A 17,390-nucleotide genomic window follows, 5' to 3' on the forward strand; every position below is an offset into this window, starting at 1 on the left:
GTATATAAAATGAATTATGTTATCCCTCACAAGGCAGATTCTCCATGCCAGATCTCCTATGGCTAGGACAAATTCTATGATAAATAACGTTTCCAGTTTTTATAATAAAATACTGAAAAACCAACTTACAGGAGTTCCTGTATACAGTAGTTGTAATTGTTAATTTTATTTGATTGAGCAAATACTTAGTGGTTGGGGATGAGCAGGGCATCCTTTCAGTAGCAGCTAGATTTCAGCAGATTGTTGCATATTCCTCCTCCTACAAGCAGCAGAAAGTCCAGTCCAACCTTTAGGGATGGGGCAAGATGGTTCCTAGCCTGGAAGGGGAGTTTGGGATCCAGCATTTGATTCAGCATGGGCCTTCCAAGTCTTTTAAATCTGGTTTGGCTTCTGCCTTTCACCTTCCTAAGGCCAATGAATGGAGGTCAGGACTGTGCTGGGGTCAACTTTGAATACCAGTTGTGCAGCATGGAAGAATGTCCAAAGCTTTATGAAGACTTCCGAGCCCAGCAGTGTCAGCAGCGCAACTCACATTTTGAACACCAGAGCAGCAAACACCACTGGCTGCCCTATGAGCATCCTGACGGTGAGCAATGCTGTTTTCTTGCTTCTCCTCCTTCGGAGCCATTCAAAGATTGCATAGAAGCAGGAAAAGAAGAAGATGTCATCTACTCCAGTGTATTCCCATCCCTTTCAGTATCTCTTGACAATTCCCTAAGGAGGCCATTATCACTTCCAACTCTTCCTATAGACACTTCAAACTACTGCAGAATTTAAGGACTGATTACATACAGTTGGGGAATAAAATTCTGGTTGATGTTTTGATATTCTGTCAAATTTATAATATCATCAGCTCCTCTGACAGCTAGGAGCATATACAGGTGAAACTCGGAAAATTAGAATATCGTGCAAAAGTCCATTAATTTCAGTAATGCAAATTAAAAGGTGAAACTGATATATGAGACAGACGCATTACATGCAAAGTGAGATAAGTCAAGCCTTAATTTGTTATAATTGTGATGATCATGGCGTACAGCTCCTGAAAACCCCAAATCCACAATCTCAGAAAATTAGAATATTACATGGAACCAAGAAGACAAGGATTGAAGAATAGAACAATATCGGACCTCTGAAAAGTATAAGCATGCATATGTATTCAGTACTTGGTTTGGGCCCCTTTTGCAGCAATTACTGCCTCAGTGCGGCGTGGCATGGATGCTATCAGCCTGTGGCACTGATGAGGTATTATGGAAGACCAGGATGCTTCATTAGCGGCCTTCAGCAATTCTGCATTGTTTGGTCTCATGTCTCTCATCCTTCTCTTGGCAATGCCCCATAGATTCTCTATGGGGTCAGGTCAGGCGAGTTTGCTGGCCAATCAAGCACAGTACACTGAATACTTTTCAGAGGTCCGATATTGTTCTATTCTTCAATCCTTGTCTTCTTGGTTCCATGTAATATTCTAATTTTCTGGGATTGTGGATTTGGGGTTTTCATGAGCTGTACGCCATGATCATCACAATTATAACAAATTAAGGCTTGACTTATCTCGCTTTGCATGTAATGCGTCTGTCTCATATATCAGTTTCACCTTTTAATTTGCATTACTGAAATTAATGGACTTTTGCACGATATTCTAATTTTCCGAGTTTCACCTGTAGGAAGTTGAGAGCTGGAGGAACAGATAGATCAGGAATGGCCAACCTTAGGCTCTCCATCTGTTTCAGGCTACAACTCACATCATCCCCCACTGCAGTGGTCTTTGTGGCTAGGGATGATGGGTGTTGTAGTCTGGCAGCAGCTGGAAAGCCTCAGGTTGGCCACACCTGAGGCAGATTAAAGAACAACAAACAGTTAGTGTCATTCAGTGGCTAATACAACCAGAAAGTCACTAGTTCAGATTTCATCTCTGCCATGAGCTCACTAGGTAGCTTTAGTCAAACTACTCAACCTCAACCCTACTCCTTCTCTAAGGTGAGGACAATAATATTCTCCCCCCTTACAAGCCTGTTGTGAAAACTACAAAATAATGGGTTTGGGGCAATTCCATGGGTAACAGAATCAAGCATGGCACCGTTGTTTCAATGACTGTAGCTATATTTTCAAGTTGAATTTATGTATATAGGCAAGAGAACGTCTCCTACTATAAAGGCATATTTTTATAAATTCCTAAAATATTTTAGATAGTGTCTGAAACATGTAAAAATGATATCAGAATCAGATTTTTTGGACATTGTTCCTGATTCCATTATTGATACACTTTTACACGTTTTGGACATGATTCGTCAAAATATGGCCTTGTAGAAGATATTCTCTTGCTCTTGGGTGTATATAATATCAACCTGAAAATTTGCTTATGTCAACAATCATTGAAGCAACATGGTAGCATGCCTGATTCTGTTACCCTTGGAATTGGACTTTCGCCCACTTTGAATACTTAGAAGTGCTATTATAAACTGTGTTGTGATGGTTCTGTCATGCTGGATCTGTTGATTCAAGGATTCTGAATGTTTGCCATTTATTTTTAATTTGAACTGATTTGATTACGTTCTTCCTACACCACTCCAGTAACTTCGCACACCATCTATCCTTCCCATGTGATCTCCCTTTTACTAATGTTATCAGAGCAGTGCAAGATGCAACTGCACTGTTGTAATGCAAGAAACATTCTGAACTTGGGTTGCATTGAGGTGCACATGTTGACTTAATGTTTGCATTGTGTAGCTACCAAGAGGTGCCAACTTTACTGCCAATCCAGAGAGACGGGAGATGTTGCCTATATGAAGCAGCTGACTCACGATGGAACTCGCTGTTCGTACAAAGACCCGTTCAGCATTTGTGTGCGTGGGGAGTGTGTGGTGAGTGATACTGTTCTTCTCGTCTTGGTTGCTCATTTCTGAGTTCATGAGAGATACAACGAGAGGCTCTCTAGATGTGATGACTGAAATACTGCAAGTTCCATGGAGGTTGTTAGGTATGACCATTTGTTGGAAAGGAAACATAGCAAGTGACAAAGTGCATTCGTTGTGTGCAATGGGTCCCCAGTTCAGTTTCCAGTTAATTGGATCTCAAGTAGCAGAGCTGGGAGAGATGCCTGCCTGGAATACCAGAGAGGTCTGCCCATCAAAAACCAGCAGTGATTAGACACTATGCCCCCACCCATTCCCAGGCAGCAATTTGTGGGGTGGGGGTGGTGAGGTTTTGGTGATTCGGGAGGTAAAGGAGAGTGTCCAGCTGTCCTTACCTCCAGGAGTGAGGCCGTGGGGTGTGCTGAGGAGAAAAGTACAGAGGGCAACAAGGGACAGAGGGAGAACAGCCCCCCAACAGATGGAAACCCAGCCCCAGCAACCTGTTACCTCAACCTCAGAGCCGAGAAGGGGCAGGCGAAACCCTGAGAGGGCTGACAGGGAAGCATGTGAGAATGACATCAGCAGTGCACCTCCCAAGGGGGGGGGGCTGAGCGGGAGGAAGAGGGTGAGGGAAAGACCTGGGCAGCAGCTGCAGGGGATGGGGAAGTGCAGCAAATAAAGGAGGGTGTTGGTCCTGTAATTAGGGGGTGGGCTTTACATAGGCTGCAAGGAAGCATATAAGGGGCTGGTCAGTGATGAGGAGGAGGCTGGAAGTGAGTGTCTGGGCCCTCTGGAGAAAGGCTGACCCAGAGAGCACACAGCCTGGGATGGAGGAGGAACAGAGTGATGCTCAGCTCCCTCCCCATCCCTGCTCTGAGGCTAGACCCAGTGAGTTTGTCAGGCTGGATTAGGAAGGCGAAAGGTGATGTTGCCAGAGAGAGAGAGAAAAATGGGGCAGGCCCAGCAGCCATCTTGACAGCTGAGTGCCACCATCTTGTCTCCCTTGAACAGCAGCTACACGATGGTGTAGCATTGCTCTGGAGTGACTTGCCGGGGGGAAGTGGTGGCAGCCACCAGTCAGCAGGAGGAAGACTGCCATTGCTGGGAGAAACATGGATGTGAAACAAGTGGCAGTGGTGAAAGAACATGAGCTGGTCATGGTGGGTTTGCCCCTCATTTCTCTCTCCAAGATCACCTCCCAAATTTGAGCCAAAAGATCTCCATGCAGAACTTTCAGCTCCACTCTGGTTAAAAAAAAACAAAAAACCACAACTCCCATTATTCTCAGGACAGAATTATTCTTATTTGCTGAAGAAGACAAAATAAAAATTCTGTACTCTAAAAACTGGATTCTGTAACCTACCTAATGTATGTCAATTGAGCCCATTTGGCTTTGTCCACATTGTCATTTTGTATACCTCATCTCTGTTTTTGCTGGTTGTGGAGCCAGGCAACGAGCCAGGCAACGAGCCAGGCAAGGACAGAAGCCTCACACACCAACACACAGAATGACCACCAGAACACCTGCTCAGCCTTGTCTCTTTGGTTCCTGAAATTCCCCCAGCCCCGTGAACCAGAAGTTTGCCTTTGTTTTGTGTGTTTCCAGCAATACCTCCCACAGTTCTCAATTCTGGTGTTCTGCTTGGACTTCTCTTTGCAGAAAGTGGGCTGTGACAAGGAAATCGGGTCCAACAAAGCTGAAGACAAGTGTGGAGTATGCGGGGGAGATAACTCTCACTGCCGGACAGTAAAAGGGACCTTCACTCGAACTCCTAAGAAGGCTGGTAGGGAGAATTCCACCTCCATGACCCATATTGCCATTCATCTCTGTGTCATGTTTGTGTGAAAATAAAAAGTAACTGACTCTTCCAGTTCCATTGCACATGTGGGGACTTGAAGGGGATGGAGCAGCCTCTGCTTGTGTGGAACTCTGCATGTTCATTTGACTCCCATGAAGCATTCGACTGTGGCAAGAGTATATTCAGTAGCACGAGTTCACTGTATGATGGTGGATCATAGAATCTGATATCCAGAGCCTTTTGCAAAAATCTTAGCTATTTATTTAGGGGGGTGGTGTACAAAAAAGGAGCAAGTCTCCAGCCATTACAGCTGCTCTCATGGCTGCTACTGATGCTAAAGAGAGTTTGTTCTCTCTTAAGTATTTCTGACTGATGTATAAGATAAAAATGTCAGTTAAACATTGCAGAATGAGTGTATCTTACACAATCTGGCAAATTAGGGCCAGGCCGAACTTCCTTTTACATTTCCAGGGAGCAAAGCCTACTAGGGCTCTTCCTTGCTCCTATTGGCTGGTGGCCACCATTTTCCCCAGAATGCCCCATAACAACCCTAGGTCATGCCTTAGGATTATTTCCAGGAATTCTGGATAAAAGAAAATGTTACTGCCAGCCAATAGGGTCTGAGAGGAGCTCTGGTGAATTTTGTCCCGCACCCTGTGAAAACCGTGCCCCATGAAAATTGCCAAAATCTCCTCCCCAATTCTGCAGCCTGCAAGTGAGGCAGCAAAACTGGGAAGACCATTTTGGCACAACCTTATTTCAGTATGCTAATGCAGCTTGCAGACTAGTCATAGGCAAGCAGTGGCATCCTGTATGTGCTCATACCTACGTATGACCCAAATCACAATGGGCAACAAACTAGTGTGCTCAATAATTTCATTTAAATTTCAAAAGCTGTCATATGTTCAGCTCCGTGGTCACTGGGTCTCAGAGCTTTTCAGTGTCTTTCTTAATGATACTGCAGGATGTTTGCAACTCTTGCCAGCTGCAAACTGTGGGGGGAATCCCAAGGGAAGGACTGTGAAGTCCTGGTTGTTGGTGACCATTTTTCACATCTGGGGGACGGCAGGTGTGCTGCTAAAAACAGTCTACTGTGAATTCTGATAAGTTGAAATCCCCAAGCAAAATCCACATTTCTTTAAAGAAAAAAAAAAGCATGAAAAGAAAAATGCAGGAAAGGAAGAAGAAGAAGAAAAGGGGGTGGGGGTGGGGTTAGGAACAAAACTGAGAAAATGTCATCATTCTTCCCATGTCTAACCCTGAAGACTTGTGCCTGGGCCAAGGGTGTGCTCAGAGTGACCATGTTTCTAAATGTATGTTCATTTTCCTGAGCCACAGTTTTGCACTTGACTCCAGATAGTTAACCCCTGGGGCTTTAGTAGAAGAAGCTCTGTCCTGAATAGGTAAATCTGTCCAGTTCCCTCCGGTGGAAGATACTGGGTGCCATTGCAGAAAACCACTTGGGATTCCATGCATGTATCTTGTCCTGGGCTCCATGCAGGAAAGGCAGGACACAAAAAGAGTCAATAAATATTTATTAGTATTGTGGGAGGCGCCACATGGACTTAATGCCGCAGAAACTAAAATGTCTTTTGGCCAGCTCTCATTCTTCCCCAAGTTCAACACAAACAGAGAACACACTGCATTAGTAGCCGGAGGGGGTGAGGAGGTCCCCTCCTCTTCCCCAGTGCAAGCTCCATCTAAATGAAATGGGTGTGACGCAAAAGCACATCACTTTTTCCTTTGGGTGGGGCTTCAATAGGGGAGATGTTTGCTGGATTGCTCCCAAGTACAATGTATTTCGCCTAGCCCTGGTTTTTGGGCATAACCATATTTAGCACTGAATGTTTCTTAAAATATTAATAGCACTGGCTGACATGAAGGGTAACCTGCTGGGGCTGCTGCACAACTTGAAAGGCAGCCCAAAGGCAGTAGCACCGGATTTGATGTTCTTCCCTCCATGGTGTTAGAGGGTAGATTTAAGAAAATTCCCTCCATAGAACACACCACTCCTTGTGAGACAGTGTGGCAATGTTCTTCTGCATTGTTTCTCTTATCATGAGCAACACAGTTCTTTTATTGCTCCATTGACTGATTGATTGTTCAATTTTTATAACGCCTTTCATAATGCATCTCAAGGTCGTTTACAAAAGTGAAAAAAAAACAATAAAATTCCATAAAAGTTACATTTAAAAGCTTAAAATAAGTGAAACAGTAAAAAAAACCATAAAACACCCTCCCCCAAAAAACAACAATCACCAACTATTAAAAAGAGAAACAGAAACAGGAAAGCTGAGAGACTCGGCAGCCCTTAAGGGGTAAAAGCTAGGGGTGTGCACGGAACCGCACAGCTGTGGTCCGGCACTGTGGAGGGGGTTCCTTTAAGGGCAGGGAGGGTTTTCTTGCCCCTCCCGCCGCTTTGCCCCCTCCAGCGCCCGTAGTTACTGTAGAAATTGGGGCGGCAGGATACCTCCCCACTGCCCCTTCTGCCGCCTCCTCATTGCAAAAGGCTGCGACAAGCCTTCTGCGCACGCGGCGGGCGAGCTTCACGTCTCCCCAACGCGACAGGTAGACCGGGCCTCCGACCGCCGGAGGCCCGGTCTACCCGCCGGGACGAGGCCGGGTAGACCGGGCCTCCAGCGATCGGAGGCCCGGTCTACCCATCACGGGGAGACGTGAAGCTCGCACGCCGCGGGCGCATGCGCAGAAGGCTTGTCACAGCCTTTTGCAATGAAGAGGAGGCAGAAGGGGCGGCGGGGAGGTATCTTGCCGCCCCAATTTCTACATTAACTACGGGCGCTGGAGGGGGCAAAGCGGCGGGAGGGGTAAGTAAACCCTCCCCGCCCTTAAAGGAACCCCCTCCACCCGGACCAGCCAGATCCGAACCGGTCCAGACAGTCCGGAGGCCTTTACAATGGCCTCTGGACCGGTCTGGACCCATCACTAGTAAAAGCCTGAACAAATAAAAGGGTCTATAGTTGTTCTTTGGAAACAGCCACAGATGTCAGGGAGCAAGCACATTCTCTGGGAGAGCATTCCAGAGTCTGGGGGCAACAACAGAGAAAGCCCTGTCCCATGGGCACAACAATTTAGCCTCTCTCAACGTCAGCACACAGAGCAAAGGTTCCTCTGACGATCTCGTTGGGCTGTCAGAGTTCCACCCTTGGGAGCAGACGGTCCTTCAGGTATCCAGGCCAAAACTGTTTAATTAATTAATTTGCCAGAATGAACTGATGAGTTTAATGTTGCCTATCTTCTCCCCAATCAAAGTTCAGGTACCACCTTCAATGTTGCCGGGTTCTGCTTGCAGAATTCTGCAGGTGGTCGTGCTAAATTCTGTCGAACCTTCTGCTTGTACATTTTAGATAGATTAAATCTTTGGCAATGTAAAGGTGCTATGATGTACTCTGGTTGTTAATTTTTGTTTGTGTTACTCCATTGGCTTAAGACCTAACTAACGTATCTGTTGATCTATCCCAATGATGGAGCATGGACAGGGCTGCTGTAGAAGGACTTGAACCAGCTTCCAGGCAGACATGCAGCCCTGCTTCCATCCCATTGTTTCCAGTGGAAGTAGCACTGTGCGACTCCCCACTTCCAGTAGTTGCTGTGCAGCAGTCCTGTCCTGCTGCACCATGGGAACTGTCTTTCAAGTTGCCTAGCAGCCCTGGCGGGTCCCTCACATTGACATCAAGCTGCCTGTCATGTCAGCCACTGTTTTCTATTCTTGGAGGCATGGGTTTGTTGGCCCATAGTTCAGTATCCTAATCATCATCCATATGAAATGTATACCAGTTCACATCATTATTTGAAGTCAGTTCACATGACCATTTGCTGGAAAATGGACGTTGTGAATGGATTTGCACACATTTGAACTGGTCTTGTGAATGGTTTGCATCACAACACAAAATGTCTGACTCAACTCAGTGTTTGGGGATTTTCTAGGAAGGAAGGAAACAGGAAAAGTGCAGCAACAGTTTATTAAAGAGTTGATCCCGACGCGTTTCATATAGAACTCTTCTTTAGGGGAAGTGCTTTACCAGGAAGAATACTCAACTTCTAAGCAGTTTAGCTATGTAGTAAGAGTAGAGTTCTACTCAAAACGTTTTAGGATCTACTTTTAATAAACAGCTACTGCACTGTTTGTTTCCTGCCTTCTTATTTGTTGGCGTGGTGCTTTCCCCTCCTGTGTGCTTCTGTTTAGGATTTTTCTAGGATATGTTGCTATGAAGCTAGGATATTTTTTGTAACATTCATAAGGCCATTTGAACAAATATAGAAAATGGGGAGGAAGTTCTGTTTACCTGTGACAGAGGACCAGCCCTGAGTGCCATGCTGGAAGCAGACAATACTGAATATTCCAATCCACAATGACATTTCACCATTATCATTAGGTTTCATTTTTTGCTTTGGCATTCTGGTCATCTAACCAACCTCTTCCAACAGGGAAACAATTGAGCAAGAGGTGCCAAAATGAACTCAAGTTTCTGGAAAATGAAATCTGCAAGTATCCAACCGATTTTTCTGACTCATGCTTAGTCTTAACTTTCATTGACTATTTATTTAAGAACTGCTCTCATGTGTGCCAAAATATTTAAAATGTGATTTTGAATATAATAGATATTTTTGATTGATAAAACAAACCCATATGAAGGCATAGTCAATGAAAACTCAAGACTTTGTCTGCTCCAGTCACTAATGAAAGACGTTCTGTTTAAGGGAAGACGAGAGGCGCGTTCACTTTGCCTAAAGGAGCTCGCGAAGTTTCTGTTTCTGAAAACAAAGACTCTAAAAATATCCTGGGTAAGTTTGTTTCCATTGCAGAATGTTGGGCATCCATGACCGCAGCAGATCTACTTCTTATTGCTTAATGTCTCATTCCTGGCCAGTCACTTACACTTGCAAGAAAAGGGGCAAAATGTTTATGCTTCCTGAGAGAGCTTCTTGTTCTCTGTAATAATGAGACTATTCTGACCATTTATTATGTTTTCTTAAGTCTGTCATCTGATAGCCAAAAACTGGTCAAGTTGAGATTTCTCAGGATGCTGAAGTCCCAAAATTTCACACAACAGACACAGACTTGATCTCATCATTGTGGTTCGGGGGAACCTTCTTCACAATCCATGTTTCATATGCTGGATTGAGGTGTCCCGTGATAGAGGAGACAATCTGCTCTGTTCATTCTACAAAACATCCAGGAAATGTATACTTGCCCCCAAATTGTCATGGCCCTCAGTCAACATAACAAAGTAAGTGGCTAACAGGTTTGCAATAAGATTAGTTTATTTCTCCCTGCTCCTATACAAAGAGGAGTGGGGAGAAATGCAAGGCAGCCTAATCGTCAACATTACAAACCTATCTGTCCTTTCATTGACCACTGAAGCTGTTCCGGACTCATGGATGCACTCTTCTGCACAAGGAACCTGCCTCTTCTTGCAGCCTACTAACCCCAGCTATGATTTTTCTTCTTCTTTTGTTTCCTCCTCTGCTTTCCGCAATGCCTTGCTGCACATGCCAAAGGGTACCTTAAGATGTTTGACATCCCACCAGGTGCTAGACATGTGTCGGTCCAAGAAGACGAGGCTTCTCCTCACATTCTTGGTAAGTGCTTCTTTGCTCACATCTGGCCAGTGTGTCAGCAACCCTCATGCCAAACTCTTGCACCAGAGGTTCCCAACCTGTGGTCCTTCGATGTTGCTGAACTACAACTCCCATCATTCCCTGCTACAGTTTATTGTAGCTGGGGATGGTGGGAGTTGTAGTTCAGCAATAGCTGGAGGGCCACAGCTTGGGGACCCTGTCTTACACCACTTTCGAGAATGTACTTAGGCCCTGTTCACATGCTATCCTGGCAGCATGAGTGCCTCTTGAGTAGCCACTTGTGGGAAGCAATGGCCTTGTAGTTCAAGTGAAGACTTTGTTTGTTTGTTTGTTTGTTTGTTTGTTTGTTTGTTTGTTTGTTTGTTTGTTATATTTATGTCCCACCTTTCTTCTATCATGGAACTCAAGGCAGTCTGCAGTGGGTTTCTAGATGTTCTCCCACCCAGGCAGTAACCAGACCCAGACCTGCTTAGCTTCAACACAGTGGATACATCATGTGCCTTTATAGATATCCCAAAGATGTTTCAAGTGTACACCTAGAAAGATATGTGTGCACTAACCAAGGAGCTAAGAATAACAGTAGCTTTATTTCAAAGATACATTCAGACTCAAACCCAGGTTGGCCACCATATAATCAGGCGCTTCACACGAGCAGTGCGAAGTGCCAAAATGGGGTCTGTGAGGGGAGCGGGTTAGACCCACTCTCCCTGCAGACAATCAGGGAGCCCTCCCTGGGTGGCCGGATCGGCCACCCAGACGATGATTAACTCTGTCATGGAGCTGGTTGGGGCAGCGGGGTTGGGGGGCCTCCCAGCCCCCAGAAGTCCCATAAGGCACCGCACAAGTGGACGGTGCTTTTTGGGAGCCTCCCGACACTGGCTCCTGGCTGAGTCTCCTGGCTGGAAGGCTACTCCTGAGTTGGTGTAGTGCAGAGCCGCACTGCACCAACACACAATCAGGGGCAGATTAATCTTTTGGCTGCTTATAGGCAGCCAAAGATTTGCTGCCCTGGGACAAGAGTAAGGGGGCTCGAGGGGGAGGAAAACCTATTTCTGTCTTTTACCTTTAAAAATGCTTCTGTGTAGCGATGAAGGCTCCGCCCACCTCTTAAACCATCACAGGAGGTGAGGTCGGGCACTGGAGGACAGGGACGAAAGAGGTCCTCCCTCAAGCCCGGCTTTCAAGTTCCCTCCCAGGCAGCATCTCTAAGACAGGGCTGAGAGAGATTCCTGCCTGCAACCGTGGAGAAGCCGCTGCCAGTCTGTGAAGACAATACTGAGCTAGATATACCAGTGGTCTGACTCAGTATATGGCAGTTTCCTATGTTACTCACAAATGAGACAGAGCAGGTGATTTCGGGCCTCTGAGCACACGTAGGAGGCAGGCAGAGCCTCCACCACTCCACAGCGGGATTGATAAAGGTTTTTGGTTTTGTTTTTTTTTTAAGGAAAAAAATTATAAAGTTTCCTTCCATGATGCCACTTCCCAAGATTTGCTGCGGTAGGCAACTGCCTATACGGTAATCCGCCATTGCACACACTCAAGAAACCTGCTTTTTGGGCGCTCTCACACCCCAAACCCAGGTTTAGCAGTGGGCTCCATAAGCGGGCTTGCCGCCAGGAGCCAGGAAATCACAGCCGAGAAGCAGCAATCATTCCGCCCCTGCCTTTCCCCTGCCAGGCCATTGCCAGCCTCACTATAGGGGAAAGAGACAAGTGCTGGACCAAGGCCACATCCTGCCCATGGCTACTGGGCTCCTACTCAGCTGCGGCAGCAGTGGGGCTGGTAAGGGGGCATTCAGGGGATGCTCATCCACCCCCTTCCTGGAAAGGGGTTAGTGAGTGGTTAAGTGAAAGGGGGAAGGGGGTGGGTGAGTGGGGGAAAGATGGAGGAGGAGGAAGATAGACGGTGCGAGGTGGGTGCAGGGCAGCCCCCTAGAGGTGCATTGGAATCAAATCTGGCCCGCCTTCCAATTGAGTTTGACACCCCTGGTATCGTGTTTCATTTGATACCCCTTTTGGCTTCTTCTTAGGGATTCAAGCAAAATTCTCCCTTTTTTTAAAAAAAAAAGGGGGGTAAACTCTAGAAAACAGAAGGAAGGGGAGGAAAGACAACTCCCCATGGGGGACCCTCAGAGTCAAAAGATCCCTTGTGGGGTTATCTGCCCCCCCATTTTCAGTGGTGCACGCTTTTTTAAAAAGCTTCTTAACTAAGCAACAGAAACATTTCTCTCTTGCTTTGCCAGACAGTTGCTTTTTCAAGCCTTGCATTGGCTCAGAGGAGGAATGAAGTTAATTCCAAAGTTCGGTGAAGTAACTTCACCTGAGGTGATCCTGCTTGATCATCTTTTATTTATTTGATTGAGTTTTTAATTTAAAAATTGTCTTTTTTCAAACAGTTTCCTTTTTGAAATGAACACCATGCAAGGCCATGATTTTGCTACGTGAAATATCACACAGGACACGTTTGAGATCGCACTGTTTGTTCCTTTTTTTGCATTTTCCATTCAAAAGCTCCATTGTGAACCACTGATAATTACCTTCAATTGTGGCCTGTGCTTTTAATCTTAACCACGCACACACACGCCATCAGATTGCTACCCTGGCCTTCCATCTTTGTATACCTCAATGTGTACCTCTTAATGTGTTTTAAATAATCAATCTGGAGAAGCACACACCGGGTTTTCAAAGCCAACGATGAATAAGATGAATTATGATTTACAGGCCATCTGAAGTCTAAGTACTAAAAAGATATAATAGCGGTGGGGGGTGGGGCGTGTCTGGAGGGATGTTTTCCGCCTCACAATGGGGAACCATCAGAGCAGACTCAAAGAAATGCATATGATGCTCCTTGAATGCAGGTAGACACCACAGGAGGCAGACACTACAGGTATTTTTCTTCCTCTTCTTTGCCATTACCTGGCGATTGCTGATATTCATCATCCTTATGGAATTATATAAGGTCCACAGTGAGGAGAAGAACGGTCTTAAGAATGCATTGATAGGGTGCAATTTCGCTCAGTAAAGTGCTCCTCTTCTGAAAACTATTCCTGGAAAAGAAGACTGCTATTAATGTTGTTAGATACAACAATAAAAAAGGGATTCCTTTTATAAGATAGATATATCCAACAAAAGGGAAATGGAACGAGAATTGTGACAATTTGTCATGTAACAGTCATGAAGCGGCAAGAATACTGGGGGTGGGGGCAGGGGGGAGATCATGAAAGCAGGTGCTTCTGAAACTAGGCTTTGGAAGAACTCCATGCCAGCACCATTCCTGAACTCATGAAGACTCCATAGGAACCAATCTGGGGCCTAGGCCTCCTGTGTCTGCAGCATGCAGAAGGTTCCCAGGTTCAATCCCTAGCAGCATCTCCAGGTAGGGCTGCAAGAGGCTCCCGCCTGAAACCCTAGAGAGCCAATGCCAGTCAGTGTAGGCAATACTGAGCTAGATGGACCAAGGGTCTAAATCGGCATAAAGCCGCTTCCTGGGTGAAACTTCCCTGTGAGTTGATCCAGACTGCACAGGCGGGTTAAGATGCCAGTGGAGTCTGGACTAACCTGGCACTTAATTAAGGGGAAGTGAAGCCTAGCAAGGAAGAAGAATGTAGGGAGATATGATTGCTAAAGGATCTGGTGTAGTATCGGTGTCTAAGGCTGCACACTTAATATAGAAATGAGACTGCACGCCTGTGCACACATCTGGGAGAGAGCCTCATTGAACATCCTGGAGTTCACTTCTGATTAAACATGCAAACAGTTGTGTTCATGTCCTCCTGAACGCAGCATGACATGCATATGGATTGGGCTGTAAGAGGGTGTGCTACAAGCCAGTTAAGTCCCCAGTTCAAAACTGAATTATCAGTGACTTTTGTAAGGATTGCTGAAATGGTGTTTGTGAAGTGCTTTGAACACTCGAAATGCCCTGTATCAGGGCTCCCAATCTTAGATCCCCAGATGTTGTTGGACTACAACTTCCAACATTCCCAGGCACGATGACCTGGGGATGATAGGAGTTGTAGTCCAATGACATCTAGGGAACTAAGCTTGGGAACCCTTGCTCTACATAAGAGCCAGTGTGGTATAAGGGTTAGAGCACTGGACTAAAACCGGGAAACCTAAATTCAAATCTCCATTCAGCCATTAAACTTTCTGGGTGACTCAGGCCAGTCACTTATCTCTCAGCCTGACTCACCTTGTTGTGAGGATAAACATAACCATGTACAACACTCTGGGCTCCTTGGAGGAATAGGGGGCTATACATGTAAATAACAAAATAAATAAAACTTGTTTTCAGTGAGCCACCCTATTTTTTAGTTCCTTGGGTCTCAGATAGAAAAGTATAAAACTGATCACCCTATTCGATCTTCACATATGCCTTCAATGCTTCTCTCCCGGTTTGTCAGCACTTATTTGTCTGATTTTGAGCCCATCTCCTTGTTTCGCTCTTCCCTGGAGGTCTTATGTCATCTGCACAGGGACTACTTTGATGCAAGTCACTTCTGTCCTGAAACAAACTTACGTTAAATAGTAGCAGCAGAGAAAATGAAGTAGGTCATCAGCAAAGCAGAATCCAGGCTTCACAGGGTTCCTGGCATCACAGAGATGTGAGATGAAAGCCTAACAGCATACTGGGTGACATACTTTGTGCCAGCTTTGAGGGGGGAAAGATTGCTGCCGGCCAACTTTGATGACAAAGGTTGATCATCCATCAATGGTTTTGCTTCTTTTAGCTGTTAAGAACCAAGCAACAGGCCACTATATTCTGAACAGCAAAGGGGAGGGATCCAGCTCTCGTTCCTTCATTGACCTGGGCATCGAGTGGGAGTACCACATAGAAGATGAAATTGAAACTCTTCATACAGATGGGCCTTTGCATGATGCAGTTGTTGTGCTGGTAAGTCATGCTCAAGTGGTCCCAGGTTCTCCTGGTTGGATACTCCATGGTGGAGCAGGTGAAAGGATGTGGGCAGGGGAGTGGAGTGGCTGTCGTCTATAAGAATACCATCTCCCTTACCAGGATCCCTGTCAGGGAACTGGCCTATATTGAATGTATGTACCTAAGACTAGGAATCAAAGATAGACTGGGACTTCAGTTGGTGTACCGATCGCCCCGCTGCCCAACGGAGTCCTTAACTGAGCTGACAGAACTGCCTGCAAAGTTAGCATTGGAGTTGCCCAGGTTGTTGTTGTTAGTGGACTTGAATGTTCATTTTTGGTGGGGAGGACTTCATGATTTTGTTGGGAACGGCTTAGGAATTCATAGCAGCCATGATGACTATGGACCTATCCCAAGGGGTCTTTGGACCGATACACAATGCTGGTCACATGCTCAATTTGGTCTCTTGCTCTGATCAGGATGGTGTTCTATGAGTGGGGACTCCTGTCATCTCCCTGTTGTCATGGACAAACCACCTTTTGGTTATGGTTATTCTTGTAACCACAACGCACCTCTACAGGGATGAAGGACCTCTTAGGTTGCTCCACCCAAGAAGGTTATTGGATCCAATAGGATTCCAAGAAGCCTTGGAAGGTTTTACAGTTAGCTCTACTAGTGATTCTGTTGATGCTCTGGTGCAAACAAGGAATAATGAACTCACTAGAGCACTAGACACAATCACTCCTAAGTCCTCTCCAACCTGATTCAAAATTAGCCCCCTGGTTTTGGGATGAACTACAGTAGCTGAAGCAGTGAGGTAGACAACTAGAGCGCAAGTGGAGGAAGACTCAGCCTGAATCCAGTAGATCACTACATAGAACACATTTGAAGATCTGTGCTCTGGCAGTGTGGGCAGCAAAGAAGCAGTACTTTTCCCCGCATTTCTAACACAAATTCACATCCAATGGAGTTGTTTAAGGGGGCTAGTATGTGCACCCTCCCCTTGAATTTGAACCTGGAGCCATCAGTCACTCACTGTGATGTTTTCAGTGACTTAAGAATCTTTAAAAAGAACTGCATTGGCTGCTGCTATGTTTCTGTGCAAAATACAAAGTGCTGGTTATTACCTATAAAGCGCTCAAGGGCTCAGGGTACTTTAAAAAAGAGCACATTTCTTGCCATGAACCCTGCTGCCTATTAAGATCATCTGGGGATGACTGGTTGCAACCAGCTCCTTTGGTGGCAGCTCGGGACCCCGCCTTCTCTGTGGCTTGAGGCTTTGGAATAGGCTCCCTGTCAAAATAATAGCATCTCCATCTCTGATTGCTTTTAGGAAGGCACTCAAGACATTCCTGATTTCTCAGGCTTTTTACTGAAATTAATTTTAAATTGTTTGTTTTTATCCTATGAAATTGTTTTAACTTTTTTATTCTGTGAAATTGGTTTATTTGTTTTTACTCTGCTTTATATTTTATTGTTTTAAATTATATACACTGCCTAGAGATACAAATATCAGGTGGTATATAAATATGATAACTAAATAAATTTGCCATTTCAGAATATTTTCATATGCAAGTGTTAGGGTTCATAGCTTGAAATAAAGTGGAAACTATTACTATTATTATTTTTTTATTATTTATATACCACCTTTCAACAAAAAGTTCACAAAGCAGTTTACCTAAAAAAAAGAATAAGTGGATGGTTCTGTTTCTCCAAAGGGCTCACAATCTAAAAAAGAAACATAAGTGAGACACCAGCAACAGCCACTAGAGGGATGTTGTGCTGGGGCTGGATAGGGGCAGTTGCTCTCCCCCTGAATATGAAGAGAATTGCCACTTTAAAAGGTGTCTCTTTGCCCAGTTAACAGAGACAAATAAAGGAGGGATGTACAAGGAACAAAATCTATTTTGGTATACCATTTGTTTTTGATGGCTTGGTTCACTTCAGTACCCATTTCTGAATGTCTTAATGCTCATGCGTAACAGTATTTCTTCTTTTTAAGCTCCCACCACCCACGCTCTCATTCATGCTGCCACCTGAAGAAGGCAATGGACGTCTTCTTCCCAGCAACCCCCTGATGACCAACATTTTCATTTCCCATAATACAGCAGATGCCAAGTCAGCCTGAGACAGGGTGTGACTCAGGGCTATCATATATTTAGGATGGCCACCATCTCCCCCCCCACACACACACACCAAATGTGACAGACTGATGCTGAGCCCAGATAATTGTGGGAAAATAAAATGGTGGCTGACAGGAAGT

General features: G+C 45.3%; 1 protein-coding gene across 4 annotated transcripts in view; it reads left to right on the forward strand.

The window, feature by feature from the left end:
* The window catches only part of ADAMTS3 (ADAM metallopeptidase with thrombospondin type 1 motif 3), a 175,210-nt gene that overhangs the window by 137,361 nt on the left and 20,459 nt on the right, over positions 1 to 17,390 (forward strand). For 2 of the 4 annotated variants that reach the window (XM_053256803.1, XM_053256806.1), the window contains 7 exons: positions 411 to 586; positions 2,725 to 2,858; positions 4,510 to 4,633; positions 9,095 to 9,151; positions 9,368 to 9,451; positions 10,169 to 10,249; positions 14,982 to 15,145. In XM_053256803.1, the coding sequence (XP_053112778.1) occupies positions 411 to 586; positions 2,725 to 2,858; positions 4,510 to 4,633; positions 9,095 to 9,151; positions 9,368 to 9,451; positions 10,169 to 10,249; positions 14,982 to 15,145 (820 nt within the window). The remainder of the gene's footprint in view (positions 1 to 410; positions 587 to 2,724; positions 2,859 to 4,509; positions 4,634 to 9,094; positions 9,152 to 9,367; positions 9,452 to 10,168; positions 10,250 to 14,981; positions 15,146 to 17,390) is intronic. The other 2 variants (XM_053256804.1, XM_053256805.1) reach the window with 2 other exon arrangements.

The sequence above is a fragment of the Hemicordylus capensis genome, chromosome 5 (assembly GCF_027244095.1).
Source record: "Hemicordylus capensis ecotype Gifberg chromosome 5, rHemCap1.1.pri, whole genome shotgun sequence".
In the NCBI taxonomy this organism is placed as follows: Eukaryota; Metazoa; Chordata; class Lepidosauria; order Squamata; family Cordylidae; genus Hemicordylus; species Hemicordylus capensis.